The 19,434-nt window shown below is 40.5% G+C and overlaps 1 protein-coding gene across 5 annotated transcripts in view; it reads right to left on the minus strand.

Annotated features, from left to right (window-relative positions):
• Positions 1-19,434, minus strand: part of LOC105492663 (calcium voltage-gated channel auxiliary subunit beta 4) — a 264,780-nt gene that overhangs the window by 40,218 nt on the left and 205,128 nt on the right. For all 5 annotated transcript variants that reach the window (XM_011759898.3, XM_011759900.3, XM_011759901.3 and 2 more), the window contains 3 exons: positions 9,978-10,097; positions 7,498-7,620; positions 3,178-3,308 (listed from right to left, as the gene is read on the minus strand). In XM_011759898.3, the coding sequence (XP_011758200.1) occupies positions 3,178-3,308; positions 7,498-7,620; positions 9,978-10,097 (374 nt within the window). The remainder of the gene's footprint in view (positions 1-3,177; positions 3,309-7,497; positions 7,621-9,977; positions 10,098-19,434) is intronic.

Consider the following 19,434-nt stretch of genomic DNA (forward strand, 5'->3'; position numbering starts at 1 on the left):
CTATAGTCAGAAAAATCTCTCTCTCCTCTTAGCTCTGCCACTTACTAGTTGTGGGACTGTGGCACATCATAATGTCTTTGAGCCTTAGGTTCCCCACCTATAGAAGGAGATGCTACACCTCACATGGTTGGTATAAAGATCAAACAAAATCATGTCTGTGAGCTCTTGGCTTTACTATTTGTGACTGCCGCAAGGTAAGTTTTTAGTTTAAAAGTATATATAGTCAGCCGGGGGCGGTGGCTCACAGCTGTAATCCCAGCCCACTTTGGGAGACCAAGGTGGGCGGATCACCTGAGGTGGGCGGATCACCTGAGGTCGGAAGTTCCAGATCAGCCTGGCCAACATGGTGAAACCCCCATCTCTACTAAAAATGCAAAACTGAGCCAGGCATGGTGGCAGGCACCTGTAATGCCAGCTATTCCAGAGGCTGAGGCATGATAATTGCTTGAACCTGGGAGGCGGAGGTTGCAGTGAGGCGATATTGTGCCACTGCACTCCAGCCTGGGTGACACAGCAAGACTCTGTCTCAGGAAAAAAAAAAAAAAAAATTATATACTGTTATGAGAGGCTTAACAATGGGGATATCCTCTGAGGAATGTGTCACTAGGCAATTTCGTTGCTGTGTGAGCACTGTAGAGCGTCTTACACAAACCTAGATGGTACAGCGTACTCCATTGCTCTGGGCTACAAACCTGTATAGGATGTTACTATACTGAACACTGTAGATGACTCTAACACAGTGGTTAGTATTTGTGTATCTAAATCTAGAAAAGATACAATAAAAATACGGTATTATAATCTTATGGGACCACCACCATATGTGTGATCATCTTTGACAAAAATGTTATTTGGCCCATAGCTGTAATAATTAACAAATAATAATAATAAAGCTTTTAAAATGATAATAATTCAGTTGTTGTATACAACAAATATTGATGGTACATCCCTGTTTTAGAAAGTAAAAATGTAACAGTGGCATTGGGGAGACAAAATCCTTTCCCTTATTGAGTCATATACTAGTAGGACATATCAGTACAGGTTGAACATCCCTTATCCAAAATGCTTGGGAGCAGAAATGTTTTGGATTTCCATTGTTTTCAGATTTTGGAAATTCGCACTATATACTTACTAGCTGAACATCCCTAATCCAAATGTCTGAAATCTAAAATGCTCTGATGAGCATCTCCTTCAAGCATCATGTCAGTCCTCAAAAAGTTTTGAATTTTGGAGCATTCTGGAGTTCAGCTTTTCAGATTATGGATGCTCAGCTTGTACCAAACAAGATAAATAGGTAAACATATAATATTTCTGAGAGTAATAAGTGTAACAGAGAAAACTAAGTCAGGGAAAGGATGGGACTTACAGGGAAGGGGAGTGAGTACAATTTTAAATACAGTTGGCAGGAAAGGGGTCACTGAAAGGGTGACATCTAACAAAGATATAAAGCAGATGGAGTGGCCTGGTGAACGTGTGAAGAGAAAGGTTCTAGTAAGAAAAAACAGCAAATGCAAAGACCCCAAGACAGGAAAACATGCTCCCCATGTGTCTAAAAAGAAGCATGGAAGACAAACAGTTTAGAAAAAAAGGGATGATATGGTTTGGATCTGTGTCCGCAGGAAATCTCATGTTGAGATGTAATCCCCAGTGTTGGAGGTGGGGCCTGGTGAGAGGTGATTGGACCATGGGGGCAGTCCCTCATGAATTGTTTGGCACCATCTCCTGGTGCTGTTCCTGTGACAGTGAGTGAGTTACAGTGAGATCTGATTGTTTAAAAGTGTGTGGCACCTCCCTGTCTCTTCCTCCTGCTCCAGTCATGTAAGACACCTGCTCCTGCTTTGCCTTCTGCTACCAGTAAAAGCTCCCTAAGACCTCCCCAGAAGCAGATGCTGCCATGCTTCCTGTACAGTCTACAGAACCATGACAATTAAAGCTCTTTTCTTCATAAGTTATCCAGTTTTATAGAAGTGTGAGAACAGGCCGGGTGCGGTGGCTCACACCTGTAATCCCAACACTTTGGGAGGCTGAGGCAGGCAAATCACAAGGTCAAGAGTTCGAGACCAGCCTGACCAACATGGTGAAACCCCACCTCTACCAAAAATACCAAAATTAGCCAGGCATGGTGCGCACTGGTAACCCCAGCTACTCAGGAGGCTGAGTCAGGAGAATTGCTTGAACCTGGGAGGCAGAGGTTGAAGTGAGCCAAAATTGCGCCACTGCTCTCCAGCCTAGGTGACAGAGCAAGACTCCGTCTAAGAAAAAAAAAAAAAAGAAGTATGAGAACAGACTAATACAAGGGACAAGAGGGATTAATATTAATAATAGTATTGGCAAGTTATATGCTAAAAAAGATCGATAATTAAAAGTGGGGTAACTATACTTTTGTGATCTCCTATTACTGTTGGAGCAGTTCTTATTATGACAAAAGTGGGCGCCCAAAGAACACAGGAGTTTTTTGAAATAGAAAAGCATTCAACAGAAAACAGAGGTTGAGGGTCAAGACAAAGAGCTGCTTCTATTTTAGAGCTTTCAAAAAATTGTAACACATATGAAATCAAGGCTTCAGTGCAGGCTGCGACACGGTACATGCAGACTCAGGATGAATTGGTTTCTCTTCTCTCAAGCTGTGCTTGTGTTCCTGGGGCCTTTAAATACCTGCACTCTGAGATCTACATGGCTACTTGAGTGGTTCACTATAAAGGTTGTTTCACCTGAAGCTGTCTTCACCCAAATACCAGGGGAAAAGAGATGCCACAAAAAGCCTGGGGTGGAGAAGGTACTGTCAGTGCCGGGACCTGCACGTACCATCACATTATGTGCCCGCTTAAGGGAGAGTCTGTAAGTGAACCAAGAGGAGCCATAATGCTTGTTCAGGTCAGCTCCCACTCACTGTGTGGAGAAAGAATGCCCGAGGTGACTCTCCTAGAGGAAAGCCTGGGTTCCAAGGAGGGCTTGCTGAGGCCACAGAAAACAGTCTTTGCCATGGAATTCATATGGTTTCCAGTGTTGTTAGGCTTCGGCATGCACAGAAGGTAGAGAACTATCTGAAACTCTTCTGTGTCAATTTCAGAAACACCTTGCACACAGCAAAGTATCTTCTATTTTGACAGCATACACTCTTGAAAATATCACCCAATTTTCTGACCAAAAAAAAAGTGCATAGAAAAGATGGAAACGTACCCTCCGTGAAAACGTCCTCTTTTTTGTTCTTGCTGAATCCGTATGTTCTCCAATCTGAGTGGACTTGGAATGAAGCCAATTTCACAGCCCTCTTTCACCAGCCTTCCTATCCACCAATCATTGTTATATTTCTGGAATTCAGAAATAAAATTGCTATCAATAGTAATTCACTTATCTTCACGTTGTTTATGAATCTTAGGGGACAAGAAGAATAAAATGCTATTTATAAGATATGATATTATACTATATTTTATATAAACTATATTTTATATGTATATGTGTATACCATATTTTATATAAATTATATTTTATATGTATGTGTATACTATATTGTATACACCATACTATATACCATATTTATATAAACTATACTCTCATAGTATACTATACTTTATTTTATATAAACTATATTATATATGTATATGTGCATATATGTCTATATATCTATACTGTTTTATATAAACTATATTGTATATGTATATATGTGTGTATATATACCTGTACTATATTTTATATAAACTATATTGTGTGTGTGTATATATGTGTGTGTGTGTATATATATCTCTCTATATATCTGAGGTAGATTCATAGACTAAAGCAGGGTTCTGCAAACTTTTTCTGTAAAGGTCCAAGTAGTAAATAGTTTAGGCTTTGCCGACCATGTGGTCTCTGTTACAATTAGTTGAATCTGCTGTCCTTGTGTGAAAGCAGCCTCAGGCAAACATCAACAAGTGAGCATGGCTCTGTTTCAATAAAACTTTTCTTTACAAAAAAGGCAGTGGGTCAGACTGGACCTGTGGGCTATAGTTTGTGAACCCCTGGACTAATGTCTGGTCCTAACCTTTGGATTCTTTTGGTCTTTGTCAAGAAGCTCTAACCAATTCTTTATTTATTTATTTATTTATTTTTTATTATTATTATACTTTAATTTATTTTATTTTATTATTTTATTTTTTTATTTATTATTAACCAATTCTTAAAGAACATATTTCACAAGGATAAATATGCACCAATGTAATTGGGACTCTGGAAGGCAAGACGGATATGTCTGATATGAAATACATTTAATAGTCCATAATTTGTCAAAAGCTTTCAGGTAAAAATTCCACGATACTATTTGTAGTGTAATCTCACCGGGGAAGAGTCATGATCTTTCAACTATAGATTTGCAAATTAATGTCCAACTTACTACTTGAAGAAAAAGATGCCTACTCTTACAAAGTCTGAGCATATTACATATTTGTATGTGAAATTTTGCAAGTAATTTCCAAACGCTCTGAAGCCCAAGGGGAACTCCAGAATTTCCATTTAAGTTAAGTTCCATGACATGTAAACTCAAGACCCAAGTCTACGCAAAGGCTTCAACCAGTGTGGGGTGAGAGTCTGTCAATGTGGGCTTATTTGGTGGATCAGTAAAATTGCATTTCTAACTATACATTTGCTGAATTATAGAGCAGAAAGCAATTTAGTTCAAGCTCCCTGCCTCAAGGAAAGGTTTCTGCTAGGTCACTTCTACAAAATAGGTATCAGCTCTATTGTTTAAACTCTCCGGAGATGATTCTAAAAACTTCCTTTACTGTTTTTATCAGTGTTGGGCAAGACAATTCTCTCCTACTTTGACCCAAAACATATATATTTATAAACACATATATTTTTTTCAAAATGTAACAATGATATGTAGTTTGTTTTGCTGAGCTCATAGAAAAGTGAAATATATATATGTGTGTGTGTATATATGTGATTCTGATACATTATGAAGGAGGAATGGAAGGTTTCATTGAATTATCATAGCATGAAGTTCTGGGTAAACTTTAAGTTATTCTGAGTAACAGCTTTACACTCATGAGAAATGTGGTCTGGTAAGAATTTGGCCTTTGTTAGGCACACAGCTTCTCCATGCATATTATATGAGTGGCATATAGTATATTGCATTGAAATAAATGTAAATTGAGGGCTGGGCATGGTGGCACATTCCTGTAATCCCAGCATTTTCAAAGGCTGAGGTAGAAGGATCAGTTGAGGCTAGGAGTTTGTGGTCAGTCAGGGCAACATAGCAAGACCCCATCTACACACACACAGACACACACACACACAATTAGCTGGGTGTAGTAGTGTGCCTGTAGTCCTAGTGCACTACACAATTAGCTAGTGTAGTGTACTACACTATTAGCTAGCTATGCAATTACCTAGTGTAGTGTACTACACTATTAGCTAGTGTAGTAGTGTACTACTAATTACCTAGTGTACTACACAATTAGCTAGTGTAGTGCACTATACTACACTACACAATTAGCTGGGTGTATTAGTGCACCTGTAGTCCTAGCTACTTGGGAGGCTGAGGCTGAGGTGGGAGGATCACTTGAGCCCAGGAGTTCAAGACTGCAGTGAGCTGTGATTGCATCATTGCACTCCAACGAAAACAGAGCAAGACCCTGTCTCCAAAAAAATTAAAAAAGAAAGAAAGGAAATGTGAATTGACGTGATATAAAACCTTGAACAATCTAGGTCTTAGGTGTTTCTCCCCATTTTCCTGTCTTTTATTTTAGTATAACAGGCCTAAAATAATAGGTCTGTTTATTTTGGAATTAATAAAGGGCAAAGGGACCCTTTTAGAATCTTAGGTGCATAGGTCTGGAATTTAAATTTTACTGTGTTGAGGACAAAGCAGACCATGAGTCATAGTTTCCTAGGGCTTAAGTTATTTCCTGAAATGAAGTTAGCCCACTGGAACACTCATTTGTTAAATGGCACCCAAGTGACTTTAAAGGGCTTGCTGAAATGGTTAATGCAACTTCCCAAAATGTTTTAACTTAGTTCTAGGAAACAGCCAAAGCACAGTGAGAATTTGACTCAGGGTGAATGAAAGTTTTTTGAGTTACTAGGGAGAAAGTCACTATGTAAATTCAAGAGCTTAATTTGATCATCATTTGACTTACATGACAAGCATAGTTGTAGCTTTTCTCCGCATTTAAGCTTTTATTTGTTACTGAGAAAGTACTTAACATGGTGCATAATAGATAGCCTTCTAAGTGATGGATGAGAGGAAAGGCTATAACTTGATTATAGAAATGTGTTCATTTGTGTTGATGTTCTGGGAGCTTGTGCCAGCTCTCTACAAAGGTCACCTCGGTGTTGTTCCAACCCTTCTCTATTTGGATTTCCCTAAAATGATTAGCACTTTCTCTTTCAAAGATATTTTCTTATCTGATAATTTCAAGACATAAAAACAGGTGGTTCTGGTCCACATAGGATTATCAGCTCAATGCCACATATCAAACTGCCAGACTGAAGAGAAAATCACTGATCAACAAGCACATAGCTCAAACAGCAGCCAGGACAAATTGAGGCATTGATAAAATGCAGGAAAGCAATAAAATACAAGGTTGGAATGTTGGTGTGAGTGAGTGCACGTGACATGTAAGAATGTCTCTTACCTTTTCAAGGGCTGCTTCTCCTTGGACACAGTGGGTGTTAGCAATTAATGAATATAGTTTGGGCATTTTTGATGGGAATGGTGAGACATAATCAACTTAACCATTCAGATGCCAGGGCACATGTTTCAGGTCAAGAGTTCTTGTTTTCTAGACAAATGTAGACATCCTCACCCCGTGTACCATCAAGAAAGTAGAGGCCATGGTTGAAGTTGATGGGTCCTCAGTCTCTTATTACCAAGGTCCTGAAGTGTCTGTGCCTGCACTCATCTTTTCCCTGATTGTCACAATGAATTAGCATTCTTCTTTCTATCAAAGGTCTGTCCCTCCACTAGGGGTCTTGGATCCACCCTTCTTGGCTACTCAAACACTTTACCCTTTTGCCTTTCTGCTTCCCAGAGTCCTCTGCCCTTTTCTTAGCTGTAAATCTTTCTTTGAATGATTATACACTCTAGTGTTGGTTCCGTGGTCAAGGTGCACAGGACTATAGTCTACGTGTCTATAATTACAACATCGCCTGTAAATAGTCCCTTCTGGGTAGGTGCCATGCCACCAAACTTACATTTTCCTAAACTGGATCCATACATTTATGGCTCTGCAGTCACAGAAGGGGATTTAAGGTGTCCAGAGGATCATAGAGGTCTGTCGGAAATCCATGCTATAATTTTAGGGTTGACTGTGATTTAACTTTGTAAGTGTGTGATAATGCAAGCAATGATCTCAGACTTCTCAATCTTGATGAAAATGACTAGATTTGGAAGACTCAGCAAATTAAATGAGGTACCGCACTGGCAGCTCCTCGGGTCTCCCTCTGGCTAGTCTGGCTCAGAGCTGATTCCTAGCTTCAGCTTTTTGGCAGGTGAAGGGATACAGTATGTTCTACATTTACCTCTTTAATGTGTAGAAAGTCCTTCGCATCAAAGGAGATAGCCGTGCTTGGAACAGGCACATCCTCGTCCAAGGCGCCGCAGTAGCTCACATTTGTCTTCACGGCAAATGCTACAGGTTTGGACTAGGGACAGAACCATGGAATAAGGAATGAGGAAGGGAGGACAGAGGAGCATTTTAAATATTGAAACTCTGATCGTACCAGGTAGTAAGAGAAATAACTTTCCAAAGAGGGATCTCAAATGAGTTTTACATTCTCAGGCAATATCAAGAAACCTGCAGAGACGACTCTGAAAACGATTCGGTCCTATCAGCCCAATCATTTTTCCTCTCCTGCAATACTTTCCAATATTCCAAATTTTAAAATGTGCTCTAAAGTATTAAGAGGGATAGACAAAGGCAGGGGAGAAAGACAGTCTCTTCTCTAATCTTAAAATCTGTGCTTATTTTAAATGATAACCAATACCTTCTTACCTTGGAATATAGGAAACGTGTGCTAGGTCTTTTTAAAAAGAAAAAAAAAGTGGGAAGAGGATAAAATAGTATTTTTGAAATAGTCCAGATTTGAAAACCTGTGGAATTCTATACAACAGACTATCTGGTCCTTCAAGGGAAAAAAAGGGTTAGTCAGCCTCAAAGCTGATGGGCAGGGCTCTTCACAGATCATCTTCTCTCTAGCTAACACAGCTGGTTTTGAAACTCTTTTTACACAAATTCCTCTCAGCAAAGTGCTCTCAGGCTGGCACAGCCCTGTGGGGACAAGTAAACCACCAACCTAAGCAAACGGTGCTGCCACCCACATTTGGGTGACCACAATGGCCACAAAACAGATTCTGAAAGAAAATTTTATAACAAAAATTAGCCACAGTGAGACACAAGATTCCTGATATTCTGAGCTGCTTTGTTACCAGCTTATATATTTATGCTGGGAATCTGACTGGGGAACAGCAGTTGAGGCTAGAATCTCACTGATGTCCCTTCACATGTACTGCAAGAAGAGCCCCTTCCACCAAGAGAGCACAAACATCACAGGTGTTGAGGCAAATGAAGACACCTAATTTGACTGTATTGTTCTCCTCCCACCTCTTTTTTTTTTTCTTTCTTCCTTTTTTTTTTTTTTTGAGACAGAGTCTTGTCGTCACCCAGGCTGAAGTGCAATGGCGTGATCTTTGCACTCCTCAGCTCACTGCAACCTCCGCCTCCTGGGTTCAAGTGATTCTCTTGCCTCAGCCTCCTGAGTAGCTGGGATTACAGGGACACGCCACCAGGCCCGGCTAATTTTATTGTGTATTTAGTAGAGGTGGGGTTTCACCATGTTGGTCAGGCTGTTCTATAACTCCTGACCTTGTGATCTGACTGCCTCGGCCTCCCAAAGTGCTGGGATTACAGGCATGAGCCACTGCACCTGGCCCCTCTTTTTTCTTTTCTTTTTTTTTTTTTTTTTGGTAGGGTTTTGCTCTGTTGCCCAGGCTGGAGTGCAGTGGTATGATCTCAGCTCACTGAAGCCTTTATTTCCTGGGTACGTGATCCTCCCACCTTAGCCTCCCAAGTAGCTAGAATTACAGGTGTGAGCCACCACGCACAGCCTCTCACCTCTAAAGATTTTACAGTAAAAATAGAAAAGGGAAGGAATTCACTTTATTTGGGCTTCTGTTTTTTCTTCTTCTAAAAATCAGAAAGACTAAATCAATATACCTTAGGAGTCTGTCATGGAGGGCAAAGAGGACAGACTGGCTATGACCTTGTCTTGTATTTTGCTATTGTGCATAAAATGTCAATGGACAAAAGGGGTCTGTGCTTCAAAAAATCAGAAAACAAACAAAACGAAGTTGGAAGCACACAGAATGGGAGATCCCTAGTGACTGTTCTGGTTCTAACTTTCAACTGTGCAAGTGTTTCCTTGCTGCTTCCTGTGGATGCAGCGATTTCTATGGAGGCCTCTCCTTGTGGAATATCTGAAGGTCTATTTTGGCAATGGCCTTTATTGCTCGTCTTTGCTGCACTTTTCAGAGTTGTTCAAAGTCCCGAACTTCACACTGAACTTGAGGTGGGACACTGAAAGCTAGAGAGAAGAGTAGAGAAACAAACAGGGCGATCCACAGAGCAACAGCACACGTGTGGCCTGTAATAAAGGCTGAGGTAATGGACGAGGAGGGGCCAGGAATAGACAGGGCGAGCTGGTACCTGGTGGGCTCTCTGCCAACACTGGGCATGGGAGGCTTGATATTGCTAAGTTGGAAGATAACCAATAATTCACCACTAAACCAAATACAAAAAGGTGAAGGTTCTGAGGAAATGCCCCTTTGGAGATGTTAACTAACCTCAACTAGAGGTGAAGGGATCAGAGAGCTTCCCAATCTGGAGGCTTATTAGAATAATCACGAAATGATTATTCCAGAAATGTGTGAGGTAGGGGAAGAGCAGCTGGTAGCCACTGAGCAGTGACCCACTTGTGAGCTAAAGAGAGGGAAAGAGAGTCACCTTTGCTCTCTCAAGCTGGATAGCTGCTTGCTGTTCTCTCTCCTGTCGAATTGCTTCCCGGTCCTCTTCCAAAGAGACATCGGAGTCAGACGGCCTGCTTGTGTAGGAATCCGCTGAACCCTGGCAAAGAAAACAGAATAGTTTGAGATGATGTGTAGCTTCTTAAATTGTCACATCCATAACAGTATCCTGGGGCGAGTTCTTTTCATTTGCCTAAAATTTGATGCACACACTCCATGCCTTATTGCAGATATAAATTTAGATGACAGAATATAGTTAAGCGTCTGAGTTATTCGGAAAGTAGCAATGTTGTGAAGAAAAATATTTTGACTAGATTAAGTGCTAGGAAGTAAACTGCAATAAAAATTATGTGATACTCAGCACCAATTCTTGTTTTTGTGCTATATTAAGCCCATATCACTTGTGAAACGTTAGTTTTCATCCATCTTCTCTTTTACATATACATCTAAAGGAAAAAGAGACTCAGCTTATTACAAAAGATAAATCCTACCTGTATTGGGGCTATGGGTCATCTATTTGTCTAAGATTTCAATATAGTAAAGCATCATCCTACATTAGTAAAATGATTTTCCAGTTTCAGTGTCAACACTATTGAACTCTTTCACTACTAAAACTTCATTGTCCTGCAGCAGCCCAGACGTGGTCAACAAGAACACTGAGCAGAAAAACAACCTTGAGGATGAAAACAAGGATGTTCTCAGTTGAAGCCCACACTAGAAGAGCTATTTAAATAGCACTGAAGGCTGGGCGCGGTGGCTCACGCCTGTAATCCCAGCACTTTGGGAGGCCCAAGTGGGCGGATCACAAGGTCAGGAGTTTGAAACCAGCCTGGCTAACATAGTGAAACCCCGTCTCTACTAAAAATACAAAAATTAGCCAGGTGTGGTGGCGGGCGCCTGTAATCCCAGATACTTGGGAGGCTGAGGCAGGAGTGAGGCAGAGGCTGCAGTGAGCCGAGCCAGCGCCATTGCACTCCAGACTGGGTGACAGAGCAAGATTCCACCTCAAAAAAAAAAAAAAAAAAAAAAGCACTGAAATCCAGTCTGACTGATGTGGTCAAGTTAAAAAGTCAACCACCCCCTCCATGCCTCCCCCCACAAAAAACCCCGGAGGTTTGTCTTATGGCTGCTACAGGAACATCATCCTTACAGTTTCCTTAAGCTGGCATTAGAAGTTGATATTTGCATAGATGGTAACATTTACACAGCAGAGGTATTGGGAGGACTGGTGTATTTGATATGTTTCATAAATCATGCACAGGTTTTGAAAAACATAGACCTATCCATATAGCTGAGAATTTGCTGTCCACTGGGGGGAAGAAGAGCTTTAAGAAATAGTTGACTGCTGAATCTGGCCCTTTGAAAGTTTTTCTACATGTAGAAATGTTTATTTGTGAATTTGCTGGCTTTAAGAGCAACTTTGTCTCTCAGTAGAGGCCATCATTCTAGCGAAGGTAGCATAGATTTTCCCAGCAGCCTAGAACAAGAACTCCTGGCTAGCGGTTTTATCAGAGTGCCCAGTCAAGCCCTGGTTCCAAATTTTGCCTCTGCAACGTACTGCAGAAAACATTATAGAGGTTACTGGACCACTCTGAGACAGTCTCCTTGTCTATTAAAGAGGGACACTGCCTACTTACTGAGTTCTTGCTATCACACCAGCATGAGCTAGATACTTTGGACACTCTTTCTCACTGAATCCTCACAGCAGTGGGAAGGCTGAGATTCAAACGCAGGTAGTTCAGCCTTAGAGCCAGCAGATTCACATCCCACACTGAGCTGCATTTGACATTAAAATACCTACTCCAGGATCTGGCACATAACAGGCACACAATAAATCAACTTTTTCATCCTCGTTTCCTAGTGCTGACATTTTCACATTGATAAAAACAAAAAGCATTAATTTCTCAATGATTATATATACACAATAACCCATCTTGAAATGTAGCCATTTTTCTTACTGTATTTACTGCATAGAAAATGTCCTATAAACCTGATAATCGGAATGTGTCCAAATCCATGTACTTTATGTAGTGCTTCTGAAAGTGCCTTTATAGAGGAAATGTATTTGTTAACTGAATTATAATGAAATTCCTCCGTGCAAATCTACTAGGGAAAAATTTTGGACCTACAAAACGAATCAGCGCAGGGTGACTGTTTCATAGACATATTCATTGCCTAAAAAGAGAGCTATCTTGAAGTCCTTTAAACCAGAGAGTTCTCTCAGAACACATCTTTTGTCTGAATTTAGGTACACCTGCATAAAATCCAGAAGAAGACGGAAAAAAAAAAAAAACAATATTTCAATTTTTCTTTTTCTTTTTCTTTTTTTTTTTTTTGTAGAGATGGGGCCTTGTCATGTTGCCCAGGCTGGTCTCAAATTCCTAGGCTCAGGTGATCCTCCTGCCTTGGCCTCCCAAAGTGCTGGGATTATAGGCGTAAACCACTGTGCCTGACCCAGTGTTTCTAAAATACCAAAGGAAACAGTTTGGAGTTAGTCCTAGGCAATGCTTTGCTGGAAATGTGATATGTGATGGACCATCCTAAGGGAGCTGGACTGGCTGCTGTGAAGACATTGGGAGTATCAAGTGAGACTATGGAATATAAGTCAGTAAGAAGGCACTTGCCTAGTTTTGAAAACATGTTCTGGGGATGGTTAGTGCCTACAGTTCACAAAAAAAGCAAGCTGCCTGCTGGGGTAGTGAGTCAAGCAGCTGAATACACACTCCACTACTGCCACTAGAAGACAGCTGATTTCCTGCAACTACCTTAACAACTTTTCAAATCCTGGCATTTAATTATCTCTGAGTACACAAGAAGTGACTCAGGGACTCCTACAAATGAACTTTATGTTGAAATGTGAACGACATTGTAAGAGTCTCAAATCTAATAAACTCTACTATGGCCAAATGTGTAGAAGCAGAAGTTTCTGTTTACTCCCTGTTTCTAAGGATATTGGTAGAGGGAAAAATAAAGCACTGTGATACCCATTTTCATAATCAGTGTTATATCATCACAACATTTACTTTTTTTTTTTTTTAACGTCATCTCCATTGCTTTGTATATGAAAAAGCAAAAGTCCAACATTCAAGAGTCCAAATTTGGCCCACAGACATGTTCTGCGGGCTTGATACCGGCTTGGTTTCTTGTTTTTATTTATTTTTGGTTTGGTTTGGTTTATTTTGTTTCAACTAGTTGAAAGGGAGTATGAACATATCCCAGAAAAAAAGGAAGGAAAAGATAAAGGAAAGGATCTGTGTTGTTTACAAAGGCACAGAGGGAAGAGCAAGTGAGCTAGAGAGGCTAGAAGGAAACTGCCTGGGCCTGACCCCTGGAAGTATCCAGGAAGGGCAGGTGGCCATGCGAGGCTTAGTAAGACCAGGACAGGTTGGAGAAGCATCACCCAGATATCTGGTTAAATAGTTAACGATCGAAAAGACAGAGAGATGGCAAGAAGGAAAGAATGTTAGATGCTAAGAGAACACAACTGAAGACACAAATGTTACTAGGCCTGGCCAAAGCTGGAGAGACCTGATGGAAGCCCCATCAGCTTATAATTTTCTAGCATTCTGTTTCATAAAACAGGTAGGAGCAAGCTACCCAATGTATCAAGTGATCTAAAACTGGGCTGTTAACCCACGTGCAAGAAACATGACAGTGACTAGTCCTTCAAAAGCTCTTATGCAGACACCTCTGCAAGTCATACCATGTAGTGATAAAGTCATATTGCAGTGAGCCAAGATCACGCCACTGCACTCCAGCCTGGGTGACAGAGCCAGACCCTGTCTCAAAAAAAAAAAAAAAAAAAAGAAAGACATTTTGGTCTAGTCTTTTTTCCCTTTAGGGAATCTTCTCAAGTACAAAAGGCAAAATGCAGATAGTAACACTGGAAAATCAGCTAGCTGTGGTCTTCTGAGAGAAGGAAGATGATCTTAAGTGAAACAATGCAAGGGCTTCTTCTCATTCACAGAGAGAGGGTGCATGATATCAACAGGACAGCAGCCATGGCTGTTGGAGCCAGACAGTATTGGGTTTGACGCTGTCACCAGTTCTAGTTGGCTGTGAATCTTAAGCAAGTTATTTAACCTTCTGAGTCCTAATTTCCCCTGTTAGAAAATGTAGATAATAATGCACACCTTGTAGAGTTTCCTGGTGTTTGGTTTCAGATGAAACATCATTTCTTTTTCAACATCATGCGGGAAATTTGGAAAATACCAGCAATTAAACTTTGACCCACTAATTAAAGGTTTGGCAGCTTTTTCACATTAAATTTTTGGCTGCCCTAGAGTCTTAGGATTGTTCTTTGTTTAAAAATAGCTTTATTGAAGTATAACTTACATATACATAAAATTCACACATTTTTAGTGTACAATTCAATGATTTTTAATAAATTTACAGAAGACAATTTATATCACAATCGAATAGAACATTTCTAACCCCTCAAAAGAAACCTTGTGCCTATTTGCAGCTATTCTCCATTCCCAGCTCAGGACGACGCATCTACTTACTTATCTTGTCCTTTTAAAACGGAAATAGACTTTCTCTTTTTATGAGTAATTTTAGTATTTAGGCAAATCATTAAATTACAGCAAGGAGAGGCAAGGGTCTACAAAGGTTTGATTTTAAAATGCAACCAGGCCGGGCATGGTAGCTCATGCCTGAAATCCCAGCACTTTGGGAGGCTGAGGCAGGAGAATTGCTTGAGCCCAGGAGTTTGAGACCAGCCTAGGTAACATAGTAAGGCCCCATATCTACAAAAAATAAATTTAAAACAAAATTAGTCAGGCATGCTAGTGTGCACCTATAGTCCCATTACTTGGGAGGGTGAGGTGGGAGGATTACTTGAGCCTGCAAGGTCGAGGCTCCAGTGAGCCATGATCATGCCAAAGCACTCTGCCTGAAAGACAAAACAAGACTCTGTCTCAAATAAATAAATAAATAAAATAAAATGCAATCATACTGGAACAGAATCTTGCCACTGTTGGAAGTGCTGGGCCTCCTAGCCCCACAATCCCAGTCTCTCACAACCTAGCTTAGCTCTCCATTCACTGAATGCTGACCATCAGTCGGATACTAGAGTGGCCACTACATGAGAGAGAACTGCTCATTTTCCTGGGGATTCTTGCCTCATCTGCAAAATGAGAATGAAGTCCTTCTTTGGGATTGATTTGAGAATCAATAAGATAATACATGTACAACATAGTGCATAAGCGTAATGCTGATGCTACTAAACCAGTGCTGTCCAAAGGAACTTTTACTGCAATGATGGACATGGACGCTGTCTACTATGGCAGCCACAATCCACATGTGGTTATTGAGCCCTTGAAATGTGACTAGAGAGACTAATACGCTGAATTTTTAATTTAATTTTTTAGAATTTTAAAGTGTTACTGCCTTTTAATTAATTTAAATTTAAATTCTACCTGTAGCTAGTGGCTACCATATTGGGCTGTGTGGTAGTAGACATTCAAAATGTCAGTTTCCCCTTCTGGATCAGATAAACGAATGCTAATCTTGGTGTAAATCTGGCATTTTAAGAGTTGCACTGGGCCAGGTGCCATGGCTCATGCCTGTAATCCCAGCACTTTGGGAGGCCAAGGCAGGTGGATCACCTGAGGTCAGGAGTTCAAGACCAGCCTGGCCAACGTTGTGAAACCCTGTCTCTACAAAAATACAAAAATTAGCTGGGTGTGGTGGTACACACCTGTAATCCCAGCTCTTTGGGAGGCTGAGACAGGAGAATTGTTTGAATCTGGGAGAAGGAGGTTGCAGTGAGCCGAGATCATGCCACTGCACTCCAGACTGGGCAACAGAGTAAGACTCTGTCTCAAAATAAATAAATAAATAAATAAGGTGCATTAAGTAGACTAAGCGATCATGAAACGCTCAGAGAAATATATCACTCCCAATGAGTTTGTGCCCGTTTTTCTCTGCTAAGTTTGTAATGACTTGACAATGCATTTCTCCACATTGCAGAAGGAACACAGCCCATTCTTGGTGACTTTCCCAGATTTCCCTGGGTAGATGAGTGAATATAACTCACCTACAAGGTTGCCATTAGGCTATCTTTATCTTGACAGGCCGGCCCCTCCCTTTCTTGCAAATACGCTTTCTTTTTCCTTCACCCCCTTTATCAAACATGTCCAGAGCTCTTTGCTAGGGCACCCAGCCTAGCAGGGTCCGGGCTGTGTCTCCAAGTACGTAGGCCCTACACTGCCTGGCATGGCAGGACCTCGAGTTTGTACAAAGAAAGACACAGTCACTCCCATTAGAATCTCTCTCTTCTTTGTTCCATGATTTTAAGTTCTTCTCGGGTGGTTAATTGACCAAGGTTGTACTTACTTGGCGTGATGCTAATTATTAGCAACTTCACCCTCATAGCATGAGTTTTGTTTTTTTTTTTAATTACAGACTTCATTGCCTAAATCCAGAGCACTGGATAAGTATACATTCCCAGTACGTTGGTGGAGTGAGAATCTCTTGAAATTGTATCTCCGAGATGACAACTTTTCTTTAAGGTACCTTGCGTGGATTCTCATAAATAGGTTTTCAAAAATGTTGGTTGAAAAAAGTAAGACGAGTTCTGCTTAACAATCACAGCAGCTCACTCTTATTGGATGGAAGACCTAAAGTTCAGCCCCAGCTATTAATCTGACTAAGGTTCCTTTTTAGGTTTCAAAGAGCAGTCAAGGGTAGCAAAGGAGCACATTCATAGAAGGCTGTTAAAAGGAAGTGGAAGAGAATGAATGTTTGCTCATCCCTCACTAACTTATAGATATTATTATCTCATCAACCCTAAGAAGTAAGTTATGATTATCCACGCTGTACGGATGACGCCTCTGAGGCTCAGACAGGCAACACGAACCTCCTCCCATTCCACACACTCTCACAGATCACTACTGGGGGACCTAGGGTGTGGTAGACTCATTTTTTAAAATTTGCCCTATAAAATCTGGTGCAAAAACTTACGTTAAAACATCAAACATTTTAGTCGCCTTCAGTAAAACAAAACAACCTTCCTCAGTATTTTGTTAATATTAATCAAACACCAGAATCTCACTAATTTACAATGATAGATGTAAATTTAAAAATGCCAATCTGAGATCATGGGAAGTGAACGGCAGACTGCTTTTCAAAAGACATGTTCACTATTTCTGCATTCACATGGTATCTGTAGGCTACCAAGGTTTTGATTTGTGAATTTCTTTGAGTTTCTACTCTAATCACAAAATTTTTCTTCAGCATTTTAGTTCTTGGTAGGTGATTCTAAGGTACTAGTGAGAGTTTTCTTTTTCTCTAAAATGATAATGCCTCGGATTATGTTCACACCACTTATTTACAGATTATTTCTTGTAATTAAATTATAATTATATATAAATATACAGTATAGTTCAAAGTACCAGCCATGGCCATTTAGGCACTTCTGAGAAAGGAGAAACTGAGATGTGAGCTACAAGCAGATTTGCAAGTTAAACCAATGGTAATGGTGGTAGCAAGAGGGTAGATTCCTTTTACATTAGGTTGAATCATGAAATTGCAAACATTGCAGTTGTAATTTCATGTGGTTTAACATATACACTGGGGAAAGAACAAAAAACAAAGATTACTTGATATGGATGCTTTTGGGCAAAAACTGCTGTGATAATCAGCACGTAATATTTTACAGGTATGTAAGAAGTGCTATATCAATAAGCACAATTAGCAATACATCAAAACCCTTCTGTGAGACTAAGGAGTAACAGAAGTTGAAAACATCCATGATCATTTTTGCATCCAACAAGAACTTTATTTTAACAGTAGGGACAGTGAGATTGTGGAGCTCACTTTCCTTCTGGGAAAGGGAAAGTGATCACCTACTGGGAGAAGGTGGTCTCCAGCAACCAAGCTTTACTATATACAGGTCACAGAATAACATCATGCGACACTGAGCAGCTGCTCTAGAGACCCACTCTGCCTAGTCAAAACTTCATGAGAGCTTCTGATCAACCTACATGACACAGGTATACGACAGGGTGGCTCCCGCTGGCTGATCCTGGCACTTGCACTTGGCAGCGTTAGCCCTGGCACAAGGGCTTCATTCCAGGGTGGCTGCTCAAACTGCACTAATCTAGTTTCAGCAGAGACGTTAAAAAGGAAATCGCAGTATTTGTTCAGGAAATCCTGAATATGCTGCTGGTAGAAGCAGTGCTGCCTGCTGATGAGGCGCTGATCGTTGCTTGAAAACACAGACTTCTGTGACTTCTGGAAAAGTGATTGACTGAGAGACGCTTTCTTCTCACGTGGCCCCCAGAGTGGTTTACAAAGCAGCACACCCAACACTATTTTTACATTGCGGTCTGTTTTCTTGAGAGTCAGATTAGAGATACGACAACAGTATATATGTTTTCCCTAAAAGTAGCTTTAGGCAATCACTTGTGTCTTTAAAAAAAAGAAAAGACTTCCTTCTGTCAGATAAAAAAGAATAATGTAGCTTGGTTTAGAAGACAGGAAGAAAGTAGGGAAAAGGACTCGAGTCTTGCCCATGTCATTTCTTAGCCCCAGGAACCGTGTGATGAAAAAACATCTTTAAATAACTCTTTGGAATGATTTTTTTTTAAAAACTGGCTAAAGTTTCCCATTAAGGGAATGTGTATGCACGGCTAACTGAATCCAGGTATGCCATCAAAAACAGAAGGGCTTCCCCAAGAGGTCGCTGAAGACACAATTGAAACCACAGTAAAGCCTCTACTTCATTTCAGGCAGGACTCATGTCTTATCAGTTTTGTGGTCCTCAAAGTTCCTAGCACAAAGCTTCATAGGAGCTCCAAACTATTTGCTGAATGAAAAAATCAATGAGATGGCTTCAGGGGGAAGGCGAGAACCTTAAATGGAGACCCCAATACTGCCCAGACTTCACCCAAAGGGCGTACATTCTTCCTGCCTCCAGGGGTTGCTGGAAATCATGCAGGAAAGACCAGTGAAGAATAAAATCAATTTTAACTTGACAGAATGATACGCAAGTTGACTGGAAATATTAAAATCCAGAAACTGTTTAGAAAAAAATGTTAAAAGAAGAATAAAAGATAATTAGCCTTTTTAATAGATATGAAAATATACAAAACTACAAAAGTTAAACATGTTTGGTACTGGCGCAGATCAATGAAATTACGAGACCACAAACTGACTGCTCTGTATGGGAGACTAATGTATGATATAGGAAACTGTAAATCAAAGGGAAAAGAATGACCATCCAATTAACAGTGTTGGGAAACTGAGCTAGCCAACTGGAAAAAAAAAAAATAGATCCCTATTTTATATCTTTTTTTTTTTTTGAGACAAAGTCTTGTTCTGTTGCCCAGGCTAGAGTGCAGAGGTATGATCTTGGCTCACTGCAACATCTGTCCCCTAGGCTCAAGCAATTCTCGTGCCTCAGCTCCTTAGTAGCTGGGACTGTAGGCATG

Source organism: Macaca nemestrina, chromosome 11 (genome assembly GCF_043159975.1).
Source record: "Macaca nemestrina isolate mMacNem1 chromosome 11, mMacNem.hap1, whole genome shotgun sequence".
In the NCBI taxonomy this organism is placed as follows: domain Eukaryota; kingdom Metazoa; phylum Chordata; class Mammalia; order Primates; family Cercopithecidae; genus Macaca; species Macaca nemestrina.